This window comes from Phalangium opilio, unplaced genomic scaffold, assembly GCF_054372755.1.
Source record: "Phalangium opilio isolate 3A_F unplaced genomic scaffold, DU_Popi_V2 ptg000017l_1, whole genome shotgun sequence".
Classification (NCBI taxonomy): domain Eukaryota; kingdom Metazoa; phylum Arthropoda; class Arachnida; order Opiliones; family Phalangiidae; genus Phalangium; species Phalangium opilio.
In genome coordinates this window covers 1504472-1530665 of record NW_028324151.1, presented here as the reverse complement: position 1 = coordinate 1530665, position 26194 = coordinate 1504472, and the positions used below count along the sequence as shown (strand labels likewise).

The window sequence follows — 26194 nt, the reverse complement described above, 5'->3', positions numbered from 1 at the left end:
TGAAGCGAAATTGTTTTACACAATGCTTTCAGAAGCGTCGTCTTGCCGCAACCACTCGGTCCCAATAACGCGTATCTGCCAGTAATTAAGATATGATATGGGAAACATATGAATGTAATTTCATAAAATCATCGACTTACATGGATCCATTGGGTATGTTAACGTTTACTCCATTTAATATTAGATCAAATGTTTTCCCAGCTCCATATCCATACTGCGCATTTGATACAACAATTGCGAAGTTATTGCAGTTGTTATTGTAAACGGGAACCTCCTTTTTCGAGTCAGTTGTAATTAATTCCATTTGAGTAAAGACGAAATCAAAATAGTAAGCAACGTCAAAATTACTATTTATTTTTCTATCGCGAATTAGGCCTATAACTCGAAAAATATTACTTTAACTTTAGCTCCGAATTTATTTTTCAAGAAATACAGATTACTCGGAAGTTAGTGATATTAGTAATTACAAAGATCTGCCATTAATATAAAAGTTACGACACCTTTGGAACCATAATTTTATTTATAACTTATTGAACCTTTAAAGAAACTTTGTCCTCGTAAGAAATATACTAATTAAGAGTTTGATAAATTTTATTTCAGTAATAAATTGATTAGTACACAATTTTTCAGAAAATTTTGATTATCTAAATGATAACTGAGAAAGGTTTATCATATTTATTATTTTTTATATTTAAACAGTATTATTGACATTATCATAAATATCATAAACCAGACAGAGGAAGAGACCAATCCTAGGTAAACGGCTCTTTTGTCAAGACCATATCCTCTCGTAATGCTTGAACGTAGTGCCTCCATTTGTAACGTCATCGGAAAAAGATATCCAATGTACCTCAGTACGCGAGGCATGGCTTCCATGGGCCAAAAGAATCCTAGTTTTGAAGATAAGTACATAGAGAAAAACAGTCTCTGTTACCTTTGTAAATTGTCATCTTACCTGATAGGTACATGGCTGGATGCACAATGGAGTTGGCCATGTTAACCACCATGGGAACAGTGTCGGCCATTGATGAGATAAGAAGGCCTTAAAAGAACCCATACGTCTTAACTCTATCCGAAGTACTCGAAATACAAACTCTCTTACCGCAAGCCATGGCGCATAAACTCAAGATTGTCAAGGAAAACACGGATAATATAGTTGAACCATGATTTGGAAATCCAAATATAAGATATGGAACGGTTATTACAATTATAAGTTGAAAAGGGATGAAGATGAATTGACAGAAGAAATGAGACAAAAGTATTTGCGTCCTCGTGGCCCCTGTCGTTAAAATCCTGTCGATGATACCACTGTTCCTTTCCATTACAAGCGTCACCGCTGCTAGCGTTAAACACGTGCTGAACACGACACTGACTGCCATATTCGGCATGATGTATTCGGCCATAGTGACGTCAAACCGTCCATAAATAGGTGGCTTCACCATCTACAGCGTTGTAGAGATTTACCAATCTATTTAGTTCTAATTAGCCATCATTATTTACTTTCATTGACGATTCCGCTATGTCGGGATTTCTTCCAAATATCTGCACCATTTCTCTGGAGAATTCTATATACGCTGAAGAAATTACACCCCACGCAGTTGAAGCTATTTGGTTGTCTGAAATGATTTCATTAATATCTATTTTAACATCCTGAAAGAAAGTTCTTTACTAGTGCAGTCCATATGAACTTTAATCGAAGAACATTCTAAAGTTTCATTTGTGGCGTTCAATCCTTCTTTTAATCTTCGAAATAAGCATTTAGTGAAGTTGCGACCGATTTCAATCGTTCCCCAACTTTTTCCGTCTTTCACGGAGTCTAACGCCTGATCCAGTTCCGAATATGATTTCTTGAAATTTATTTCAACAATTAAATTTATAAATGAATTGTCGGGAGTGGTTCTTAGTTACCGTATCAAGTATTTGGTTATCAATATGGTTCAAGTATTTCTTGCTTAACATTTTCGGCGTTTCCATATTGGCAACCGAAAACGGAAGTAGAAATAGTTTAGTTCCGACAACGGTAGAGAAAAGTATCGTTTGAACAGCGGGTAGGATTATGCTGGAAAATATTAGCGGTAGGTTTCTCTTCAAAATTTGACCGTTTCTTCTAGTAAGCGTTAGCAGTTTCGAGAAATCACGTGATTTGGATGTTTCCCTGACCGCGCTGTTGACCTCGTGCCTGTACGAAAATGACTGCGGGAAAGTTTAGTCAAAGGAGCCGCTACCATGGACACCGTTTATTTATTTACTCTCGTTATCTCACCTCGGGAAGCTTTATATTCTTTTCGTCCATCTCGAATAGTTTCGTGTAACAGTTCTCGAGATTAAGGTCCTGGAAGTTGTCTGTCAATTCTTTTGGGGTGGTTTCCGCCACAATTTTGCCATTTCTCATAAAGGCAACCTGTTCAATAGTTAAAAATATATTATTTACCTGACGAAATGTAATGAGCCTAATGAGCTAACGTAATCGGCCCCTTTTGCTTCGTCAATGTAATGCGTTGTTACGATGACTGTTGTGCCGTTGTTTTTAGCCAAATGATCCAAGTACTGCCAAATCTTCTCTCTTAACAGAGGGTCAACTCCGACCGTGGGTTCATCAAGAACTACAACTGGTGGTTCGTGCATTAGAGCGAGGACAAACGACAATCTACGTTTTTCCCCACCGCTAAATTAAAAATAACAAAACATGCATTTTCGCGTACGATCTAAATTACTACGTCGACTTCAACTGAAATGACCTCAAATTTCCCGCTAGTTGGGTGTCGAAGTGGTTCAAATCCATATCAAGCATATCCATTAGCGTTCGCGCTTTTTTCAAGTACTCTTTACACCCGTTTAAGGAAGCGAAGAGTTGTAGATTCTCTCGCACCGATAATTCTTCCACGAGGGCAGTTCCCTGAGGCATGTAACCGATTCCACTTCCGGGAATGGGCCTCGTGGGGTATTCTTGGTACAGAAACGATATCGAACCCTTCTGAAGTGAAATGATCTTACACAATGCTTTCAGAAGGGTCGTCTTGCCGCAACCACTCGGTCCCAATAGCGCGTATCTGCCAGTAATTAAGATATGATATCGGAAAGAGTTTAATGAAAATTCATTGAAAAGGTTTATTATTGAAAACAATTCAAGGAAAATTCATAGAGATATCTACTTACATGGATCCTTTGGGTATATTAACGTTAACTCCATTTAAAATCAAATCCGATTTTCTCCCATACCTATACTGGGCATTTGAAATAACAATCGCAAACTTTTCGCATTTGTTATTTTCACCTCCAACTTCGTTTGTTAAGTTATTGTTAATTAATTCCATTCGAGTAAATACGAAATGAAAGCAGTAAACAACGGTACAAAATACGATTGAATTTGATTTTATTGTGAAATAGATTAATATTTTAGCGAGTACAATTTTGTGGTCCTGCGTAATAAATCTCATAGATCAGACATCATTAATACTCGATGAAGACTAAAACCTTTGGAACTATAATTTATTTTCCACCTAACGAACCTTGAGAGACTTTTACCCTCGAAAAGGAGGAGAATTATGCTAATGAAGCGTTTTATGCGGATAAGAAATTTATTACAAGCTTTCAGGTATACTTTTACCTATTTTACTAATTTTAGGTACGACCTAATAAAGCTTTATTTATTTAAATAATATTTATTGCAGATTTTCGTGAGAACATTATCCACTATATGAAACAAATGCCGTAACGACGTGAATGACGGAACCAATGATTCCAAAGGACTAAATGCATTGAATATGTAACTGTTTAATACATAGCTTAAGGAACCAAATGGTTAAAATACGCGGCGCGGGGGGGGGAGTCGAAAAAATTTCGAAATATGCGCCATTTTTTTACGGTGGGTCGATTTTCATTATTTTTGAGTTTATACGTTCCCCTCCAAAACTTGGTGCTGATGTGCCTTTAATTCAAATTAATTTTAGTGTATAGTTTAAGTTAAAATGCTTACAACGGCGGTGCTTATAAATTCTCTGTACAGGCCGCTATCTCGTTCCATCAAAAAAGAATGATTACTAACTAGGAACTCCACACATGAAGCAAAATATAACACAGCCATCGTAATTTGATGAAATTGAAACTAAGATTAAATCATACAAAAAAGTCCTTATATCCTTTTATTTCACTGAACGTATTTATTTACTTACAAATTTGGATTTTAGCATGACTTCACCCGATAAAGATATTACCAGTAAAACGTGAAATATCAATGATGCGCAGGCGCTGATCAATAAAACAGCGATGCTACTGAAGTTTGCTGATATCAGACCTTTGAGCTTAGTGTCATATCCAGTAGAAACGGGACTAATAGCACCAATTATGACACAAGCCACAACCTGTAAACATCCATTTTAATCAATTCAAAGTGTTTGGAAACGTTTCCTGACTCGGTTTGTATTGTTTCTAAGTGATTTTGATTTTTCATTGGACATTTTGTTGAAAAATAAGGTGATCAAAGTCATATACTCACAATATTCACAAAACACAAAACTCCACATTTTGAACAAAATATCGACATATTTACTGTAAAACTAAATGGTTATATTTAAGAACTAGGTCCTTGGCAACCATGTAAGTCAGATTCAGAAAAGACAGAAAGAGTGAAACTATGAAACTATGAGGAAATTTGTTTTCACGCCACAGGATAGGCAACTCCCTATCTCGCACGGCAGCTTATTCTGGTTATACTCTGTTCCAGCTTCCGTTGTCAGCACGCGCAAAGCGAGGTCTCTATGTAACGTCGCTTTGAGCGTGCTGACAACCGAAGCTGGAACGGAGTATATATCGAATAATAAGAATAAGCTGTCGTCGGAGATAGGGAGTTAGCTATCCTGTAGCGTGAAATCAAATTTCCTCACGGACGTTCTTTATCCATGAGAATCAAGCGTGTGAAATACGTTCTGTTTAACAAAGATTTGATTTTAGGAAGAAAGGTGAAAGTTTAATAAATGTAGGCTTAAAATAATAACTCCTAGTTATTTAACAGACGTGTGGCAGTTAGCTTAAGTGGTATTAGCGGAAGTTTATAATTATATATATTATAATTATATATAATTATAAACTTCTGGTATTAGTCAACTTGCCTGGCTGACCGACACACAATCAAATAAACCTGGTATTAGCGCATATAATACAATTCCGACAATATTCTCTAGTAAAATATACGATTATACAATAATAATATTTAATTAATTATTTCAGCAATTATTATGATTAGTATTCAAGTATATTAAAAGAAAACACGGAAGTGAATGTAATTCATTCCCGAATCAAGGCCTCAAGGGCGGTACTGTACTACTGTGACCTATTTTCCAAGCTGTGACTGACTAATGTCTGTCGCGGTCCGGCTGACCCTGACCGTGCGGACCAATGTATGTAGGTGTTATATGTCTATGGTTCGGAGTTTCGGACATCGCAATAATCCTGTAGGTAGCCAACTAGCTATGCCACGGCCAAATTAGTTCTTCTCCTCCGTGGCCTCTAGAGATGATCTAAGTTGGCCGTGGCCAACGGGTGCTCGCTCGCCTGAGATAAATTTTCGATTTCTAGAGTCTGTTCCAACCCCCCCTTACGTGACGTCAGCCTTAGACCTCAAGCGCGCGCGGTTTTGATTCTGTACGGTAGACTATATGAGAATTGCCATGAAATTTATTTTTAAAACGCTAATTATAGGGCATAATTTTTATATATTTTTTAAATTAAATAATTAGAAAGGGTTTGGCATAGATAATTGTGCACATTTTAATAAATAGTAAGGCAGAAACCGAAACTTTATGCTTCTATCAAACTTCATAGCAGAGTCCTGCACGGGCCGGGTTCAAGCCCGGTCCGGCCCGAGGCCCGGCCCGATCGGGTCGGGCCGAGCCGGGCTTTCCACTTTTGAAAATTGTATCGGGCCGGGCCGGGTCGGGCTTTTAAAATTTTGGAAATTAACGGGCCGGGCCGGGTCGGGCTTTTAAAATTTTGGAAGTTAACGGGCCGGGCCGAACTTGATTCTCATTTAATCCAAAGTTCAAATGAAAGATTATTTAAATGAGTATAAGCTTCTAAGAACAAATGTAAAGAACAATTATCAAAAGAAATGAATAATACACGAGGCTAAAGCAAATATGAATTCAAATCATTGATTTTATGTAAAAAAATATAAAAATTACAACTGAACTACGTGTAACGGGCCGGGCCTGTTCAATTCATTCAATGTGTCGGACCGGGCCGGACCGGGCTTGGTTAATGCATGTAACGGGCCGGGCCGGACCGGGCCGAAAAACCAACTATGTACTCGGACTCGGGCCGGGTTTCGGGCTTATTCAAAATTCTAAAACCGGGCCGGGCTTGGGTCGGGCCTGAAAAACTCGGCCCGTGCAGGTCTCTGCTTCATAGTTCAGTACCTATTATGATTTTCTTTAAATTCAAGAGGAAAATGATTACAATTACTTAATAACGGTGATAAGTAATCAATGCATTAGACCAAAAAAATTTAAACCAAGTATAATTCCAATGAAATGAATTTTATTTCTATTGATGAGTTTTGAGATCTTAATTTGAAAACTCCAGCCAATTATAACAATTATAGGAACTTTAGTTTACAATTTTCTTAAATTTTTTACCTAATTTTCTCCCACAATCTGTCTTGCTGGGATTGATTGAATTGTGATATTTCATTCTAATGAAAATTCTTAATTTGACAAATGAATGGATTAAATCCAAAGGATAAGTTTCATGTTCTTGGTGAATTGAATTGGATATGTTTTTAACAATATTTATTTCGTTGGAGAGGACTTTGTTTGGAAGGAAATTACGAAAAATGGTTTCAAATGAATTCATTGCTTTTAAGAAAGTAGAGCTAGGAACAATTAAACCGCCATAAGATAATATTGTAGCCCAAGATGGTAATTGATAACAATGATCACTCTGACTTGAGTCTCTTAAATCCAGATTGGCATATTTTTTATAGAATTTTTTTGGCTATAAAACCAGACATGTATTCTAGCCCATTTTCTTCAAGCTTTGAGAATTCGTTTGCTTCATTACCATCTTGGGTTACGATGTTGTCTACACTCTTTAAAATACCAATTTCTCCAGAGCATAAGGAACTAGTACCAAATCTTACTGAATTTAAACTGGGATCAGCAATTTCCCTAGGAACATTTTTTGGGTTTACATTTACCGAGACTGAGCTAGTGTTGCTATATAAAAGGTCTCTTGTAAAACTTTCTAAAGGGGATATAAATGAAGTAGCTATATCAGTTTTTATAGAAGCTTTTTTCAAAATATCACTTAGTAAATAGGTCTCATTGTTTACAGCAGTTTCAGCGACACCGAGCTGATTTTCCTTCTGTAAAATACTATTAGCTAAGAATTCATCTTGACTCATGTCAACTGTATTACCTTTATCATTTAAAATTCCGGGATTTTTCCCCAAAATAATCATTCGGATTCTATAAAGCGCATTAAGAGGTGTTGGGTGATCATCCAATCCCCCTCTGGAGCGAACTTGGGAAAAAAAAATTTCCAAACAGTCTTGGTTCAAACGATGAGTCAAGATGAATTTTATATTGAATTTGTTCTTCATGTCAAAAAATAAATCTTTGAGAGATTTTATAGAAATTATAATACCTTTCTGAAACAGCTGTAAAACATTTTTGCCTTTACATTTCATATTAGTTATTAAGTCCTTCATTTCATCAATGGCCGCTATTTGTTTTTTTAAGTGTAATCCAAAACCCATTTTTGTTTCAACAATATCTTTTTCTGTGTATGAGTTAAATACGTCGAACCATTTATCTACAGTTGCAATGAACTCACTTAATTATTTAGTTCGGATATCATCGAAATTTACATCGCTTTTAGTCTTTAACATATATAGCAATGCTTTGGAAACTGTATTGGACAATAGTTGTGAAGCTAATTTAACATTTTGCCTAGTAGGACCGTGACATTCTAAATAGATTTTTTTAAGCTTAGGACACATTTTAATTTCATTATTATCAAGTTTAAGCAGAAGTTCTAAAGGTTTTTTATCAACGTGAGTATCGTCAATCAAAAAACCTGTATCCAAAAGCCAATTCCTTATTAGTTTTAACTTGTGTGGGGCATCAGCGAAGCAATAAATAATTTGATCAGTTGCTATGGGATGTTGAAACCAATTTTTATGGATAGATACACCCATTTCTCTCCATAAACCCATGTTACCTCCCCCCATATCACAGACAGATGAGACTATTAAATACCCTGCCTCATGAACTTTGGATATTATGTCCAACAACAGTTTTTTAGTCATTTTGGTATCAAAGCCAATGTAAACAGGTTGTTTCCAAGGTGAAAATAAGCCCCTAACCATTGCTACCTGCATTTGACTATGTTTTCCAACTACTTGATCGGCTTTCACATCATATTCATATTGCGATGAAATTTTCATTTCGTCAAACGTTATGACACATATTTTTTCTATATTTGATTTTTTAGATCCAGCTAGTTTCATAATATTTAAAACATCTTGTAAAATTCCTTGTCTTAAATTTAGTTTTGATGCATACCGCCTTAATGTTGACAAACCTGGTAATGGATATCGCAGGTCATTTTTTAAAAACATATAAGCTTTTCTGTTAAGGTATCGCAAAGTAAAAGCCCGTGCGAGATCATCGGCAGACCAGATAACCATCTTTTTCCCCATTAGTTTCTTAATTTGACTAGGTGAGAAAATATCATTTAAAATATTGGTGCATTTCTCCTTAAATTCTTCTTTTTTCCTTTTGTCATTCTTCATTCTCTTGAGTTTCTTTACTTCTTCAGTACTAATTACACTCTTCATTGCTTGTTCAATTTTTAATTCTTTAATTTTCTTCTCATTTTTCATTTCTTTAATTTTCAATTTGCTATAATGAGCTCGTAATGTTCTATTTTGTTTCTCTAATCTCTCGCATTTACAGCATGGTTTGCGTTTAAAAACAACAGTATCACGTTTAGGAATCATATTATCAGGGCTACGATCCATGTTATCACAATTAGTTTGAACATTAGTTGCTTCATTCGTGAGATTATCAATTGCAGAAGGACTAGATTTCTTTATTAAATTGTTAATGATGACTCGCTCCTCTCTTCGTTGCACTCTGGATTTTCTCTCTGTAGATTTACAGTTTTGACTTCCTTTCAGTCCCAAATTTTCAGTTGGAATAGCGTCTTCCAATAATTCCTTTTTATTAGGAATCCCCAGCAACTCAGACCTAAGATCCCTTTTGTAGGCATGTTCGTTAAAGTGCTGCGAGCAAACATGACTAGTCATGGGATTGAATTTATCCTCTCTGCGGCATTTAAATGCCCAAACCTTTCTCCTATGAATGTCATTTGGAAATTTGTGATACACAATATGTTTTGTACTATCATTCTTTTTGGTTAAAACTAGGCTATTATTGCACGTCGCGACCGCGCACCTTGTTCCAGGCATGGCTCATAAATTTTTATTATGTATGAATCTAAAAATATACAATTTATTCACATTAGTATTTTGGTTTTGCACCCAAATAAGTTATAACAACCCGAACCGAGTCCCTAGTCTTATCCCTTAAGTCTTAATACAAATAAACTAAAGAAGCAAGTTCCAAATATCTCTAAAAGCTTCCTAATTTAGCATTAATATTTCATACAAAAAAGTTATCAGAATAAAGTAATTAATTTACCTTTGAGGATGCCAATACAGCACAAGCTGCACAACTCGCGCCTCGAAAGACTATACATAAGCAGACGATGCTTCACTAAGGTCTACGGGAGACGTCATATTCGGCAGCCAATAAAAGTCGCGAATTTTCGAAGGTAAAAGATGGGCGCGTGAGCAAACCTATATTAGCGAAGCGGCAACTCTATAGACCTTGGGCCGTGGCTATGCTCACAAATTGTAAGATATCTTTGCTAGTCGTCTGCTATTTGTTTGTAATGGACTAATGGTATGGTGGCCACGGTGGCTGGCCTAGCTAATTTCAGAATGACTCTTTGTATGATAGAAGGGTGTAACATGCGTTCCAAAAGAGATAGTGTCAGTTTTTTTAAAGTTCCAAATGTCGATGAAAATTTAGAGATAGCTAACATTTGGTTTAAATACGCGAGTGAGTCGGCGAAAGCGAAGTTCAAAGAGGTTTTAGAAGCCCTTAGAGCTAAGCCTTTGTCTCGCGCGGAAAAACATTTACTAGTGAAACGATTTGGCTACACTCTTCGAGCTTGCCAAAATCATTTTGCTCCAGAATGTTTAAGAATGGCTGGTTATGGCCCGGCCATCCGCGGTTTTCTAAAACCTGGCTCGATACCAACAAGAAACCTTCCAAACGACGGGATGGAAATCATGGAAGACGTGATACTATTTCCAAGATTGAAACGACTGTTAAATAACCGCCTTAATCCTGATAAATCCATCGTTGTTAAGACAGTCAACCAGACAATTGTTGAGACAGTGAACGGGACAAGGAATGTTGGCATCCAAACAACCCCCCAAAACTCTAGGACAGTAGCTATACAGACATTCCAACCAAAGACTATAAGCCGCTCAATTGCTAATCAGACTGACTCCTGTAACAAAATTGATTCTCCAATCGAAACGTGTACCGATGATGATATAGAAACAGAAATGTTAATACTAATGGAACAGACCATTGAGGATGTAGCCAAAGACCATTGCTACTTTGCGCATGCTCCTTGGGGTGCAGACAAAAGTGGAGTGAAAGCGTACCGTGGGAAAAAACGTGGTAGAAAAAAACGAGTTCGAAGAAAACATTAGCATTTCATTGTTAATTTATATACGTGTACAAAGATTTCAATAAATTATCTCTAAAAATTGGAACGAAGTTTTTACGTTCTTTGGCAAATTCAAATGATTCAAATGAAATATGGTGCGAGTTATAGGAACTATTTTAATAGCGTTTTCCTGTGGTTCCTCGCGGAGCGCTCCCAAGGAGCAATAAAAATGGTAGTTGTAGTTTCCAGCTTCGTTAAAGACTGTTTTTGAAGAATAGGATCTCCTAGTTTTATTCCTCCATGGGATCGCTCCGCGAGGACACAAAGGAAAACGCTATGAGAGTCCGGGACTGCCAGAGTTTTCTGCGTTCTGCTCTTTTTCTGTCGTCTGCTGTAAGATCAGAGTAACTTGTAACGCGATCATGATAACATTAAGGGGGTCATAGAATTAACATATGGTTATTTACTGGATAGAACGATATTTAATTAATTAAATTATGAAATAAAACGATATTTATTGTTATTAAAGAGGGGATTTGATAGTTTGTTTCTGTATAGGCTTATTTTGTGGTGTTTGGAGCTGAGGATTAATTTAATATGAGCTGGTTTAAACGGGACAGTCCGCTACGTTCAAGTTTCTCGAGATTTTCTTCGGCCAAAGCAGACTCTTCAACATGCTACGAAACTTTCAAGAACCACTGGAGTCAAGCGAATGATGTCATCGAACAGCAATGGTAAAGTATTTTTCCGTTTTTAAGGTATCGGAAAATTTTTTGTACACAGCTCATTTATAAGCGACCCCTCGCACACTTAGGGCGGCTTTACCAGGTTCAAACCCTTTAAACGTTGATAATGTGACAATCGTCGTTAGTAATTTGGGACATATGATCACCTTATTGTTGCAAGAAACTTCTAGCCTTTGTCCACCTCAAGGCTATCAAGTTAATAAATCAGAGACATCCAGTTCTCAGCATGATAACTGGATTATGGGTCCAATCTTGGATTACCTTCTGACTGAAGGGATTTTAGATAAACTCTATACCTGGTCCCTTTGCAGCGGAGAATTCATAAATATTATGAAATTGGAACAGCTAAAAATCTACGAAGTTAGTCAATTTTCCCCCCGTTCTTATTCATTTGGTATTCAAACGTATCTTACACCTATTATATTAGGTCTTAGTTAGTCACTCTCATCACAACTTACTCTTTCAAAAACCCGTAATTCGTCCGTTACTCCAACTTCTTAACGAGTGCAAAGATAGTTCACCTTTAGAAGTGGAAAAAAGATTAATAGTGCTTTTAAATACTCTCTGCGTATGTTTGTCCCAACATCCTGAACTACTCGAAGTATTCTTCAGTGCCAGTTCAGAGCAGGAACCAGCTAGGTTAATATCAAAAAACGTTCAGTTAATTAGTTTAAAGCAATTAGCGTTAATCGTACATTTTTAATAGGTTTTTGATATTTTCTCTACTGATACCTTACGTTCACCGTGAAGGAGCTATTGGTCAACAGGCCAGAGACGCGTTGTTACTTTGTATGGCTTTGTCTAGGAAAAATGGAAACATTGGCTCCTTCATCGCGGAACATTCTAATTTTTGTCCCGTAGGTCACTAATTAATGTAGAACGCTTTAATTAGTTTGGCAACTCTGACACAACTTGACAACAACCTCTCTCAGGTTTTGGCGACGGGATTGAGTGGTTTATATTCCGCTCTTCCTAGAAAACTCGTGGTTGTGTCGGACGATTGGCATTACTTTACTCCCGAAGACATTCAAGATATGCCTGAACTTGAAATGTTTCTTAATTCACTTGAATTTTGTAACGCGGTCATCCAAGTAAGTATTACTAACATTACTTTTACAGCAATAACGTAACATCACTTTTGAACTATAACATAACGTCACTTTTGAACTATAACATATCATAACTTCACTAATTTTGAACTATAACATAACATAACATAACGTCACTGTCAATTTCAGGTTGCTCACAATCTTGTTGGTGAGCAACTGTTGGAGTACATTTATCAAGGGTTTCTGTTACCAGTCCTGGGGCCCGCGCTGAGTCAAACCACCATGGAGGAAGTGATGGCGACAACGGCCTATTTGGAACTGTCACTTCGTTCAATTACTGAGCCATCACTGATTCAGCTTTTTCTGAAGTTTATCTTAACAGCGTGTTTCGAAGACAAACCCATCATTGACGTTCTTGTGAGACGCATTGAAAATCAGTCAAAGGTATATTGTTCAGCGCCTTTCGCACTTGGGTCTCTTGGGTTTAAAGGTAATATATTGACACACCATGCGCCTCTTCGTGTAGCTATCATTGGTGACCATGGGACTGTTTCGAACTCTCCTTGATATGAACTGCGAAGATGTCGTTTTCGAATTAATTTTGAAGTGAGTTTTTGATAGGTGTAGTTATTTATGTAACCAAACCTAGGTATGCGATGGGGTTTTGTGTGTGTGTGTGTGTTTGTTTGTGGCCCGGGATACACCATGAACAAGTGTGGATAGAAATCGATTAAGGTAAGATCCACTACCACCTTGGAGCTTCTAATGTGAAAGAATTTCGAAAGAAAGTACATTAGTGGTATGGTAAGAGTTTACAGCAGTTTTCCTGACTTCGGATGGACATAAAACAGGTTTGTCGGGACCTTTTTTAAGAAAAGGTCCTCTTTGGATTCTTAATTGTATTGGGAAAGGAACAACAGTGGCATCGGTTAGATCGCGGAAGGGATAATTTGATGGACGGCTGTATCGAATGCAATTTGTAGAAAAGCGTGTAGGAAATATGTTTTTTGAATACTGTACTACATTAGCACATACGAAACTAACACGCCCTCCCCACCCCAACCACATCTCATGTTTTTACATGACTTGTTTGGAATATTCAAATGCGTCTTAATCATTGCTGAATACGTAATTCCGATTAGATTTTTGATCCCCTGCTCTCACGTCATGGTGAGTCAAAGATGCCGAGTTCGCGACTTGGATGTCTATTGTCAAACAGCTGAGAAACTCTTATCGTTGATTCCATCTTGTTGCCTGCGTGAATCGAGTCTTGACGCTTCAAACGCGTCTCAGACGTCTTTAAATTCCTCGGGTTATTATTCGCCATCGCCGCTATCCCCGGATTCCTCCTTCGATAGTCCTAACTTAAATGGCAGTCTAAGAATTAAAAGGCATCAGAGAACGTCGTCAACTTCCAGTTTCACGTTCGGTGACAATTCTCAAGTTTATCGTCTCTTCGCCTCGCAATCGAACGAAGTCCCGGATTCGGTACAAGCATCGTATCAGAATTACTTGAATAACGCCCATAAGATGTTATTGGCTTGTAACGTGGCTTGTCGTTGCTGGTCGGCTCCTTACGACGGATATGACCCGGCAGCCGGAAGCGTCTCTGACAATAGCCGAGGAGCTTCCGTCGTCAGTAACGCCTCGAGTAACGAAGTCTTTGGCTTGTACGAATCGAAACAAAATGGAGCCACGGGGTCCTCTTCGGTCTTACGTAACGAGTATTACAACACTCCGAGCTCGTTGAGCGCCGGATTGTCTCCCACCTTCGATAGCCCCGAAAGTAACGATAACTTGTCGCCGTCGTTTAGTTCAATCGCTTCGTACGGCGGCGCTAGTGATGTTGAAGAAAAGAATACCATACTCGGACACGAGTTTGATGGTAAAAACGAAGACGAATTACCTCCCTTGATCAAAGCCGATGATATTGGTAAACTTTACCCAAATCATAACGTCAGTCGAGCAAATTCAGTCGATGGTAAAGAAAAAGAAAGTTCCAGTACAAGAACCAGCCAATCGCGAGCCTTGTCCAGTAACGAAAATTACGGGACACCCGACATTGGTCCCTTTCTGACCTCACTCTTAAGTCGTTTGGAGATGATGATGCAAAATGACGTTTACACTAATTTACAATTAACCGGCTTGATAACGAGACTGGCCATGTACCCGCAACCTCTGATTCGTTCTTTCCTCCTAAATCATTCTCTAGTCTTCCAGCCAAGTGTCCGATCATTAATTCAGGTTGGTCATCGAGGTTCCTGGCCGTTTGTAAGTGTAAAACACCTTTTCTAACCTTGGCTTTCAGATCCTGACAACTCTAAAACAGAAAGTAGACAGTTATTCATATTCTGTGGATAATTTCGATAGCGTCTTAGTGAAGGCCAAGCAGTTTTTAGCGGCAAGGGAAGAACGACTTTTGAAAAATGGTCCACCACGTGTTTACGCCGAAGCTGCCATTCAGAACAAACGGAACAGTCTGGAAATTAGTCGAGGTATACTGGGTCTAGGCCTATTTGGTCTAATTACGGCGGGAAAATTGGCCTATTTTGACAAAAACATTGATTTTTAAAAAGGTGATCAACGGAGAAGAAGTTTGACCAATTTCTTGTTCAGAAAAAATGTAATGGGAGAAGCGGTTATGGAATCTATTCCCGATTGCCAAGGATATAGGTACGTTGTTGATCTCACGGATATCGAAGTGATCATGTGGGAAAAACTGCAATGTTCTTAACAGGTACGTCAGCAACCCGAAGAAATCTCCGGGTGAGGGACAACTAGAGTACATTAAAACTCGTAATGCCGCACTTTGCGCTATTATTTTCGAGGAGTTTGTTAAGGAATTGGCCGCGGTCACTCAAGAACACGCTCTAATTCAAGCTGACCCCGATTTCATTAATTTTTAAATAACATTTTGTATAATTAATTAATTAATATATTTAGGAATTAATATCTAGTACGATGTATGTCTTAATATATATTTCTAATTAAAGTGATTCTAGGCCTAGATTAGAACAACTTGTATCGAATTATATTTGAATTGTTTTTTCTAGGTAATAAAATTTTATTTTACAAAATAAAGTACAATAATAAATATTGACGAGTTAATTAACGGAGTTTGTTTGTGATTTTGAAAATAATATTTTTTCTTTCTTTCTTTTTATGTAAAATGTTTGATCTTATTCGAATTATTTTAATAAATTTGTTAAATTAATATTGCCTAGTTAATTTTAATCGTATTTGATATCGTTAATTACTATTTTTCCGCGAAAATCTTTTGGCGCCAAAATTTGGAAAAAAGAGGGCGCAGTTTGACGGCGGAGGATACAAGTTGCAACTTCCGTTTGGTTTTGAAGCCAGTTTTGAGGTAATTTCTTTATTTTAATTCTTTTGTGATTAAATAATACTACTATTAGCCCTAAAATTAAATTAAAATAATAATTAACGTAATTAATTATGGTTTTTAAAAGTAATTATTTTTTCTAAAGCTTTTTAGGTGATTTTGCGTATGTGACGTCATCCTATGGCTCTTTGCCGCCAGTTTTCGTGTAATTTTTTCAATTTTAATTCTTTTGTGGTTAAATAATACTACTATTAGCCCTAAAATACAATGAAAATAATAATTCCACTAAAGTTGGTCGACTCCGGTCTGGGGTCAATTTTGAACTATCTATTTTACTAACCATGAAACACAACACACACAAACAAGGGGGTTCAATTGCACGCCTTCGGGTTTGGACCCTTAGCACGTTAGGGCTTTAAGGAATCTCCACTCCCGTCCTTAACTAACCACTTTAAATCCGGTGCAGTGTATTATAAATTATTACGAGGAATGTTTAATTTAATTTTAATTAAATTAGACGTTGCTCAATTGTCTTATGTGTTTTGTAAATTTTTGGGGAATTGTTTTATAATTTTTGAATTGCAAATTTTTATTGAAATTTGTGACTTGTGACTTCACGCGTGGCTGTGACTTTATCGCGTTTCGCGTGGCTGTAAATAACGCGTTTGCTGTGAATTTTAGTTAAGGTTTGAGAAGTATTTATGATAAAATTGATTTTCAATCAAAAAAAAAATGGAATTTTTTTCGATTGTTTTAATGATCAAACTTTTGTTTACAGGTATCGCTTAATAATAATAATTATTATTTTTATCGTAATGAATTGAAGTTTTGTTTACAGGTGTCGCGTGCTAACCTTTCTTCTCCCCACAGGTGACTCTCGAAGTCGGAGTGGTCATACCTTCTCGAGGTGAGAGTTGTTACGGTTGTAGAGTACACTTTTAAACGCACTTAAAACTATTAATAATTTTGATATAGTCGCTTTTAATTCAAAAATGTATTCTAAACCTAACTAAATGACCCACGCACTTTTTAAACGGAATCTTAAATTTTTATTCCATTCAAATAATGTAATTTATTTTAATTTAAACAAGTTTTCGGAAGTATCATCGTAAAAATAAGCAAGTTATTGTTGAGAAACAGTAGTTCATTTAATTTTAAGAAATAAATCACGGGAAGTCATGTAATATCACTCGTGTTAATGATAATTAAAAAATTATTCACTTTTGATCACTTGATTTTAAATTTAAAGTTATTTTGGATCTTTTCCCAAATAGTTCGTATAAATATATATTAAAATTTTGCCCTCCAATTTTTTTTTTTACAAATCACGAGTGTTTTTGGCCTTCATTTATCCTTGGCCAAGTGTTTCAACTCCATTTCTTTCTTAATTATCTTGTCTTCGTTGGAAAATCCCAAGTTTTCATTTCCTTTTTGATCTTTGTTCGTGATATACTTTTCCAGCTGGATTCCCTTCAAACCGTTCTCCTTGCCATCATTCGCTAAAACATAAAGATCGGGAATCTATAAGTCCTTGCTGTATTTTATTTGTGCAGCTGAAATTATACAGATAGTAAAAACACCTTTGTTTGCTGATTCTTGTACAGTCGCTGGCCTCAATTTTTTCAACCAACAATTGTAAATGATCAGATATAGAACTGCCATAATAAAGGCTTTAACGGCGTACAGGTGGTAAGTCATTTGACTACCAACTCCGTCAATCATGTAACCACCAATCACGCTACCCAAAGCTCGACCTGTAATAATTAAAATTGGTCATACTTACAAATTGTTTTTATGATACTTAAGATTCAATAGATTGTTTACCAACGGCGAAGTGTAACGCTGCCCAAGTAGCTTGCATTGTAGCGACAAGTTCGGCTGAGGCCAACATGTTCGCGTAGGTTGTAACGGTAATCAACATTAGTGACATGGTCAATGCCTCTAATGACTCGAAAAACAAAGCCTGATACGGAATGACCACAAAAGAATAGCCCACGAATCTCACAGCATACGCAAATAAACCAATTGAAATAATTGCCACGTGTCCGATCTTTCTTTCGATGGCCCCCGCGAATATTGAGGGTAGTAACCCACAAACTGACCCTATCGTGAAGGTCAAACCCATTAGAGACTTGCTGGCACCAATTCCTTCTAGAAACCAGAACAAAAAAGTCTCCAGGAAACCCCAACAGGACCCCACGAATGTGACGTAAACGAGTAAAACGCAAACTTCGGGACTTTTAACTAACTTGACGACGTTTTTAAAGACTTCCACGGTTGGCGCCTTTCCCGCTAAGGGTATAAACAGCAACATTATTGCCATTATGACTTTCATAGCGCTGTAAATGTAGAAACACGGTGTGTAATCTTCAATCTCTCCTTTTTGTAACTTATCCATAAGTAAGCCAGTAATTAAGGGAACTATGCAAGCCGCGATTGTTCCCCATAATCGTTGAAAACCGTATTCAGTGTTGCATTTGTCCACTAGCGTCAAAATGGCCGCTTTGAATAAACTCATTTCCGTGGCTATGGTTACGATTAACAAAACCCTAACCACCATATAAAGCCAGAACGTTGTAGATCTTGAATTTTCATCCGGTTTAAGATGTGGGGCGTCGTGTTCGTTTAGATGCGTAGCGCAGGTTGCCCGACATGACTGTCCCTTCTCCATGGTACGATGATTCAAATCCTTACAGTTCATGACCCCGTAGTACTTTTCTTTGAATGGATAGTTCTCCGGGATCGTTTCCCAGAAACCATCCTCTTCCGAAAAATCTAATCTCTTCAGATGAATTTTGAAACTCGTTTTTTTACCATTGGCCCTGAAACATTCTTCGTCTCCGGTTTCGTTATGGTACAAACAGACGAAGGATACCAATGACTCGGTTTCACCGTCGCAAGTCCAATTACATCCGGATAAGTGAAATGTTTGGTTTAAAATAGCCATTTTATTATTATTTGCGGCTTCGTTCTGTACCAGAGACGTGTTGAGGAAACTAAAGTTACTCGGTAAGCCAATGGATACTCCGGACTTGTAGTTAGGGTTGCACGTCACCGTGGCACGGTACTCGTACGGGATCTCAGTTTGCAAGTAGATTACTGGCGGAATGAAGGCGAAACATTGCGCCAGGGCCCCACAAATTACTAGAGATATACTTAGAAGGACCCGGAAACTACCGATTTTATCAGCCAACAGACCAACTAAGGGTGTCGCCAGTAAGGTCGCCAATGGGGTCACCGCGAATTGTATTCCAATTTCAGTAACGGTAATTCCCAAGTACTTCATATGCAGCGTGAAGAATGGATATAACGCCATGTCACCTGAAAATATTTATTAAATGTCAGACGTCATAATTATATTAAAATTATAATTCATTATCTTTGCAACGCGTAAATAATTCTAACAAAGGCGGAAAAATATTTAAATAATTTATTATATTTAACGATTCAAAAATAACACAGTGTGGTTTTAAAGATGTCAATTTTATCCAATTAATAATGAAGGAAATAACAAGCTAATTGTGTAAAATATAAATTCAAGGTTACGGTAGAAGTGAAAATGCCGTAGACATTCAATAGGCAAAGAAGTTCTATTCAATTGTTTTGAAAGAATCCTTATGAAGTCTTCATTTAACCAGGGGTTTTTTGTTTTATTTAAATTTTAACGTTTTTTAGAAAGTGAATCGTTTTAAATTATTCGGATGAAAGGGTCTCTCTTACGAAATTGAATATTTTAAACTGGTTTTGGTATTAACGTAAAGAACTTAAAGTTATTGTGACAAGTCATTTCAACGAAACATCCTTCGTTTTACCTCTAAGACCCAAATACATTTTTTGTACGTGTACCATGTACTAATGTTAAAATTAAACGCGAATTTCTTCTAAGTTGTAAGAATGTTTTTCTTAGTAAATAACCTATTTTTAAAATTTATTATTTCCACGACCTGTGTAAGGGTTAATAAAATATGTTTAGTTATCAACAACACACTCAAAGCGGTTTAGGGAAGTTTTAAATGGACGAAAAAGGTCAGGAAATTGGATTTTAGTGCCGAAACGTTCTTGAGTTTGCAACATTGAATGTGTTTTAAAACATGTTGACTTGTTTATAACAAACAAGTGCCCAACAACTTGCTTTTGTTTGCTTAAAAATAATTGGGGAAATAGTCTGAGAGAAAATTGGAAAGTTCAGCTATGAATTTGAATGTGTAAACAATGCCTCTTATTCTCGTCTTTATTACCATTTAAATACACCACATTTAAAAACGTACATATCTTAATCGTTGATAATATATTACTACATAATTTAGTCACTTACCTGCTGCTTGCATGAACAGCAACAACTTAATAGGTGCCATCTCCTTGGACTTCAAATCTTGCCAAAACGAAATCGGCATTTTTATAACTTCTTATAAAAACACAATGTTTACTAACTAAAACGCGAAAACTGTTCGTTATTCTAAACTCTTCTACCCGTCAGAATCTATATCCGTCTGAAGCAGAATCGTGCCAATTTTTCTAAAATAATTCCGAAAAATGAGAGGCAACGGGGTTTTCCACAATGAAAATAAGAATATTTGGAAAGGTATTTGATTACTTAGCCGCGTCGCGTGTGCCTTGAGTTTAAAATCATCGACATCACGTGACCTTAACAATAAGTACCGACTTATATAAATCGCTCTATGTGTAGAAATAAAGTCGAAAACAGTGGTGCGTTCGCGACTACCTCTTCAGGTAAACGGAAAGGTTCATCTTTCAATAAAGCATCATTATTCTTCATCAAGGTCTCGTGCTGCCTTACCTGGATGTAACTAATAAAGGATGTACTTCACCTTAAGTATTCCAGCCGGATTTAGGGGGTGTTATTGTGCCTATTCAGTGTTGTTTATTATATAATTTTTGTTGCTTTTTTTCTTTAGGGGGGGAGGTAGAAGTACGTCCTTATTTTAAGTAGTCCAATATCTTTAAAATTGAAATTAGAAGATGTTAGCGAAAGCTGTATAACCCGTTTTGATATATATACATAGTTTTTTAAACTCGACAGTTATATAACTTCGGAGAATTTTTTTCATAATATTTTTTTTTTCATATTTTCTTTGAAATCTTCTTAAATATAAATACTTCTAAGGCCTCGCTATTTTGAAGGTATGGATGTGAACTTTTGAAAATACGTCTACGTAAAGATGTATATGTGCTAGTATAATTACAAAAATAACATAAATTATTCAGAAGTACAATGGGAAAATAAATTACATATTTTAGTTACCTTTTTTTAAGAAAGGTTTACTGAAAAATAGTGTTATAAACGTTTCTAAAAAATTTAGTCGCAATTAAAATCAGTTGGCTGCTGTAGATAGAATTAAGGTTAATCTCAATCGAATTAAATTTAACTAATATTTTAATAAGTCTTATTGTTTAGGTTTTTAAAAGTAACGCAACAGATATAAGTAAGAAGTAATTTATGTACGTAATCAAAGGGTTGGAGAGGAACTACGGAAGTGACGTCAATATTGGTCATCTAAAAGTTGAATGTCAACATGCCCGACTTAACCGACGTAATGTACGACCGCATTTCAAGTAAATATCTTATATAAGCAAACGGAACTAGACCAAAATGAACCCAAAATAAGAAAGATTGTTTCTTAGTAGATGTAAATTTGTTTAAAATATGCGTAAAGATAAAGAAAATGAATCATTAAGAGTAATTTATTATTGAGGGCGAAAATCTTGGTAATTCAGGTCTCCCAATTATTCAATTTATAAATGTGTAATTCATCATTTGCTTCACTTATTTTGGTCGGTTTCCCAGTGTTTTTGACAAGAAAAAAACCTAAGTATTCGTAACAAGTGTTCATTGGAGCGTGGCGAAGGGTTGTGTCGCGTTATAAAGAGCAATAACGACACTTTATTACTCCGAACCCTATATTTTAGCGTCTTCCATCATGCGCACAATCTATTCTACTCCATCATATTGGTTCTCTTCTAACGCCACTGTAATTATAAGAGGAAGATTGCTACGTTAATTCTCAGTGGTCCACTTTTCATTTGGAGAAAAACCATCGGACGGTTCAAGTCGCGTGGTGTGCAATAGTCCACCTTCCTTGCGGTGATCTTAATTCTTGCTTTGGTTTTATCGATGGATTATGTATGTTTATATTGGATTCGTCTTTGGTAAGGGATTATTTTGATTTGTGTTTTTTAGGTTGTTACTGGGTTTGGTTTTGGTTTATTCCTGGGGATTTTACGGTTGTTTAATGGGTTTTAAGTAAATATTAATTGTAGCTTGGGATTAATCGTTGAAAACATCGTTATGGAAATAGGGGTTTTCAAGGTTTCTTAATTAAGGATTATAGACCTAGAAATAGTTAGGGATTTTGAATTGAAAATGTGTTTAGAATGTCAGGGAATTTGAAAATTGGTAAGGGAAAACCTGGTAAACTTAGGGAATTTTGAAATTGAATATCTCTGAAATTGAATCCTGACAAATGAACAATAATTATATTTTTGAAAATGTTTTTTAGATTGATGAATATCTGAAATGGTCCGATATTGCATCATTTTCGTCTTGACCATACTTATCTTTGAAACGGTTATTCACGAGAAACTTGTGGCGCATTCGTACAACATCGCCAGTCCACACGCCATTAATATCGTCCGATTTCGTCGCCGGACATTTCGAATAAGACTCGATGGAATTTATAATCCCATATTTTTGGTGGCCTTGTATAAAATTGTCAAAGTAAGAAAGAACAGCTTTCATCAATTTCAGTTTTGTTTCTTATGTTTGGGAATCGTATTGTTTTCGTAAACAAGATAAGAAAGATTAATAAAATCATTTAAGCGTTGACCTCGTAAATCTCCTGTGTGAGAGATTAGTACTCTAGTATATCAAGGTCACTTTAAAGAAATTAAATCATTTAATTATAGGTGCGAAGCAAATAATGAATGATCCATGTTCGAATCCCCAAAAAAAAAAATTTCTTAATTTGCTGGTCCTCTCTAAAACTAAAACTATGGAGTCCATGATATCGTATTAATTTCAAGTAAACAAGATACAGCCCGAATTCCCGAATCATTTAAGTGAATCTAAACCACTTTCAACGGCTGAATGAAAGCTGGCCCTTTTTTTTAAGTAAAACACACCAACCAAAACCAGTTGAGCGTGCCGTGATTTCAACTTCTCAATCTATCTTTCTAGCTGTCGTTTCATCTTCACGCTACTTAATATATTTATAATTCTTACTGTATAATTTGACGTATTTAATTAACCCCATTCGAAATACGTTATTACTCTGAATAGAAATTAGGTTAATTTAAGGTTAATTTTAAATATAAATCAAGGTTAAATTGTAATATGAATAAAGAATTACTTTCTGTTCGGTTATTTTTAGTATATCGCCAACCATAGTGAAGATTTCTCGTTGTACAATATTGAGGTTGGAAGGCGCGTTGTAATGGACCGAGTTAGCAGACTGATAAATATTGATGAGGATGATGAAGATGAAAAGGATCGGGATAAGTACAATTACCAAAGTAATTACGATAATTACGGTGATGGGAGTGATTACGGGGATTATTCCTCGGAGGATCGTTCTTCGAAGTAAGTAATTGAAGTTTAAGGTCAGTTTTTATTGCTTTTTAATTAATTTTTAATTAATTTTTAATTAATATTTTTAACTTAGAAATGGGGACGTAATTGATTGGCTTAATTCGTATAATGAAGCTTTATGACGTATTAAGTATTGACACATTATCAATGAATGACACGAGTGACTTTTTCTAGTCGAATTTTAAAAAAAATGTAATTATTTTTAAATCGAAATAAATTTTGCATTTAAATAAAATTGAGTGCGGGAAATAAGTAACTCCCGCTTACGCTTCAATTTGATTTTTCTTTTGATATTTTAAAAGCTTTAATTCTTCCGCTTCATGCTTCTTTCTGTAATTAAATACGCCAATTAATATTATTAATTCACTTAATTATTATTCTGACAAACCTTTCAATCGTTTCTCTTTCTGATTTGGTTAACACTAATGGACTTAATAGCCTGATATCAACTTCTTTATCAGGACCTACAATAGAAACACTTTCTTAATAACAAAGCCTCAGAGTGGGAGCAGGTAGACCTGTTCGTTTTACCAAATAGACGCGATAAGACGACAATCAAGACGCAAGCGAGTGTAGATGACATGAATGGAAACCAAAGTGAACCAATTCCATAGATAAATAGTCCTCTTTCTCTAATGAAATCACGATTGTTTTCAATAACAAATATTACTAGGCTAATCATTTTAAATTGTGCTTACTCGTTGTTAGGCTGGTATTGCAAAGCGTTATTGTTCCTTAGACTCGTAGAGTTAGTGGTAAAATCTAAACATTGTTGTCCTTTCGTGTGGACAAACTGAGGTCGATGAGGATAGTACAAAAAAGATCCTGTACTTAACCATAAGCTGAACGCGAGACTCGCCGCTATCGCCAATTTACAAGCCTAGAATCCAATAATTAAAAAAATAAATTTCAAGAAAAAATAATTTCTAATCTATTTGACCTTGGTACTCGATTTTCGGTAAAAGAATCCCATGCATAAGACGGCGGCTGTTGGTCCAACAAAGGCCCCAATCATTAAGAATGTCATTGAAAGTATGCCACCAATGTAGGGAACGAGTAGGGCAGTGATGATAGTCAAAGTACCAAATGTTCCGGCTAAGGTAATTTAATTTAAAATTAAAATTTACATTTACCTGTCCAGAGGAAATGAAAATGGATCTTACTTAAGATTTTGCACAATAACAATCTTGCCGATTCTTTGTTTTTTAAACTGGGTTTCAAAGGGACAATGAAATCATCTAAGGTATTGGCCGCCAAAGAGTTTATGACGGATGAAACGGTGCTTAGAGCGGCGCTGATCAAACCTGCCAATAGGAACCCCAATAATCCTGGATAACCCTTAAGCAGCTTGGCCGAAATATAAATGAATATCTGTAAAAAAAATGAAAAACTAATTAACAATTTCTCAATTGCTTCTATAATTGACTAATACTTGATCTGGGAGTCGAACTCCCGAGTTTGGGTCTTGCATCGGATTGCAGTTCGTTGTAGCGGCAAAAAGGGCAACACCCATTAAAATAAGTGCAACGTAATTTATTTGAATTAATACTAGGCTCAGTAAATACGAGCTAAATTAAAATACGTTTTCTGTAGTATCCATATTCTTTAAGAATTTCGAGAGCTCTTTTTAATTACTTTCGAGCTGTTTTATAGTCTTTGAGACATAGAAATCTTTGAGCTGTCGATTGTGAACAAACTGATCTGAAAAACCCGAACACCAATCCGTAAAAGCAGAGATTCCAAACCGAATAGCTGTTATTTAAGTCTTCGAATATTCTAAATTTTCACTCAAAGTTAATTAAAATTTAATCACTCGGAGCTTCGTCTTTCATACCGAAAATGCTGGTCAAGTTGTCCAGTAAAAGTGACGTCCCACGCATTTTGGAATCCAACGTCCGCGTAAGCGAATACAACTACTAAAACCAGACTCCCAAACATTAAGAAACTTTGAAAGACATCGGTGTAAACTACGGCTCGAAATCCACCCTAAAATTGAAGTGTCTGTCAATTGTATCACGCCCACTCGAAGCCTGAGGTATATACTTACAATAATACAATATAATGAACATATTACACCTGATACAATAATTGTTATTCGGTAAGGGATCCCTGTGACTGTCGTTATAGTAATGGCTGGGGCGAACAGAAATGTTCCACACCTGAACAGCTAAAATTAAAACGAAACAGTGAACTCTCTTGGGCAGGGTTCATCTTTAACGAGCTTACGTTGACCAAAATGAAGATGAAGGAGTAAAATTTTCTTAGATGTTTATCGAATCTTCTCTCAACGTACTGTTTCATAGATCGAAAACAAAGATTGGTTTGAAAAATGACTTCTCACCTTTGGGTACTTGTAGAAACTGACCTCGTACACGCTAGTGTAAGGCATATTATGAAATACGGGAATGATGTAAAAAGCGATCGGTATTTGCACTAAAACACTCGATATGAGCATAACGAAGATTTGAATTCCATTGACGTAAACATCACCGACAACTGAAGTAAAAGAATTGGACGAAACCATTGTGGCGAATGTCGAGAACGCGACTGGAATGATGGACATTTTTCGGTCCGCCAAGAGATAATCGTCCACAGTTTTCTTAACGTTTCTTTTCGCAAGTACGCTGATTAAAATGCAAATGAGTATAGAACTACCTGCCACTAAAGTGTCAACAATCGAGTCGATATTCATATCGATTGATGT

General features: G+C 36.3%; 5 protein-coding genes and 1 long non-coding RNA gene across 7 annotated transcripts; 2 read left to right on the top strand and 4 right to left on the bottom strand.

Moving 5' to 3' along the window:
• Positions 1-3359: 3359 nt before the first annotated feature.
• Positions 3360-5526, bottom strand: LOC149702302 (uncharacterized). Of its 2 annotated transcripts, XM_089866079.1 has the most exons (4): positions 4496-5526; positions 4173-4361; positions 4046-4105; positions 3360-3928 (listed from the first exon to the last, which is right to left on the bottom strand). In XM_089866079.1, the coding sequence occupies exons 1-4, from the start codon at positions 4541-4543 to the stop codon at positions 3893-3895; spliced, it is 333 nt and encodes a 110-aa protein (XP_089722205.1). In that variant the 5' UTR covers positions 4544-5526; the 3' UTR covers positions 3360-3892. The 2 variants fall into 2 exon arrangements, with proteins under 2 accessions (XP_089722205.1, XP_089722204.1); XM_089866078.1 differs by having other exon boundaries at positions 3360-4105.
• Positions 5527-11121: 5595 nt separating this feature from the next.
• Positions 11122-15755, top strand: LOC149702301 (FHF complex subunit HOOK-interacting protein 1B-like). The gene is made up of 11 exons (XM_089866077.1): positions 11122-11480; positions 11561-11852; positions 11920-12131; positions 12199-12349; positions 12425-12583; positions 12731-12985; positions 13068-13147; positions 13684-14785; positions 14850-15036; positions 15118-15214; positions 15279-15755. The coding sequence occupies exons 1-11, from the start codon at positions 11344-11346 to the stop codon at positions 15445-15447; spliced, it is 2841 nt and encodes a 946-aa protein (XP_089722203.1). The 5' UTR covers positions 11122-11343; the 3' UTR covers positions 15448-15755.
• Positions 15712-17660, bottom strand: LOC149702300 (uncharacterized). Its single transcript, XR_016381718.1, has 2 exons — positions 17465-17660; positions 15712-17383 (listed from the first exon to the last, which is right to left on the bottom strand). It is a non-coding gene; the product is annotated as an uncharacterized LOC149702300 (long non-coding RNA).
• A 25-nt stretch (positions 17661-17685) lies between these two features.
• LOC149702299 (major facilitator superfamily domain-containing protein 6-like protein B) lies at positions 17686-19291 on the bottom strand. Its single transcript, XM_089867107.1, has one exon. It carries the CDS (start codon positions 19198-19200, stop codon positions 17686-17688), a length of 1515 nt encoding a protein of 504 aa, XP_089723233.1. The 5' UTR covers positions 19201-19291.
• A 1177-nt stretch (positions 19292-20468) lies between these two features.
• Positions 20469-23678, top strand: LOC149702298 (uncharacterized). Its single transcript, XM_089865775.1, has 4 exons — positions 20469-22052; positions 22403-22620; positions 23273-23481; positions 23564-23678. The coding sequence occupies exons 2-4, from the start codon at positions 22420-22422 to the stop codon at positions 23610-23612; spliced, it is 459 nt and encodes a 152-aa protein (XP_089721901.1). The 5' UTR covers positions 20469-22052; positions 22403-22419; the 3' UTR covers positions 23613-23678.
• A 75-nt stretch (positions 23679-23753) lies between these two features.
• Positions 23754-26182, bottom strand: LOC149702297 (sodium-coupled monocarboxylate transporter 1-like). Its single transcript, XM_089867106.1, has 12 exons — positions 25856-26182; positions 25717-25782; positions 25538-25657; positions 25325-25476; positions 25126-25266; positions 24923-25058; positions 24654-24861; positions 24431-24585; positions 24189-24370; positions 24022-24122; positions 23879-23954; positions 23754-23820 (listed from the first exon to the last, which is right to left on the bottom strand). The coding sequence occupies exons 1-12, from the start codon at positions 26180-26182 to the stop codon at positions 23754-23756; spliced, it is 1731 nt and encodes a 576-aa protein (XP_089723232.1).
• Between the last annotated feature and the right edge of the window lie 12 nt (positions 26183-26194).

Excerpts from the sequence above, each read along its gene's own strand:
- LOC149702302 (XM_089866078.1), bottom strand. The coding sequence starts at position 4,543 with ATGTCGATATTTTGTTCAAAATGTGGAGTTTTGTGTTTTGTGAATATT. Across the intron at positions 4,362-4,495 it reads TTTTGTGTTTTGTGAATATT|GTTGTGGCTTGTGTCATAAT; the intron begins GTGAGTATATGA and ends GGATGTTTACAG. Across the intron at positions 4,106-4,172 it reads TCATGCTAAAATCCAAATTT|TTTCAATTTCATCAAATTAC; the intron begins GTAAGTAAATAA and ends ATTTAATCTTAG.
- LOC149702301 (XM_089866077.1), top strand. The coding sequence starts at position 11,344 with ATGAGCTGGTTTAAACGGGACAGTCCGCTACGTTCAAGTTTCTCGAGA. Across the intron at positions 13,148-13,683 it reads GTTTTCGAATTAATTTTGAA|ATTTTTGATCCCCTGCTCTC; the intron begins GTGAGTTTTTGA and ends AATTCCGATTAG. Across the intron at positions 15,215-15,278 it reads CCCGATTGCCAAGGATATAG|GTACGTCAGCAACCCGAAGA; the intron begins GTACGTTGTTGA and ends TGTTCTTAACAG.
- LOC149702299 (XM_089867107.1), bottom strand. The coding sequence starts at position 19,200 with ATGGCGTTATATCCATTCTTCACGCTGCATATGAAGTACTTGGGAATT.
- LOC149702298 (XM_089865775.1), top strand. The coding sequence starts at position 22,420 with ATGGTCCGATATTGCATCATTTTCGTCTTGACCATACTTATCTTTGAA. Across the intron at positions 22,621-23,272 it reads CCTTGTATAAAATTGTCAAA|TATATCGCCAACCATAGTGA; the intron begins GTAAGAAAGAAC and ends GGTTATTTTTAG. Across the intron at positions 23,482-23,563 it reads TCGGAGGATCGTTCTTCGAA|AAATGGGGACGTAATTGATT; the intron begins GTAAGTAATTGA and ends TTTTTAACTTAG.
- LOC149702297 (XM_089867106.1), bottom strand. The coding sequence starts at position 26,182 with ATGAATATCGACTCGATTGTTGACACTTTAGTGGCAGGTAGTTCTATA. Across the intron at positions 25,267-25,324 it reads CAACTTGACCAGCATTTTCG|AATATTCGAAGACTTAAATA; the intron begins GTATGAAAGACG and ends GTGAAAATTTAG. Across the intron at positions 23,821-23,878 it reads GAAAGAGAAACGATTGAAAG|AAAGAAGCATGAAGCGGAAG; the intron begins GTTTGTCAGAAT and ends ATTTAATTACAG.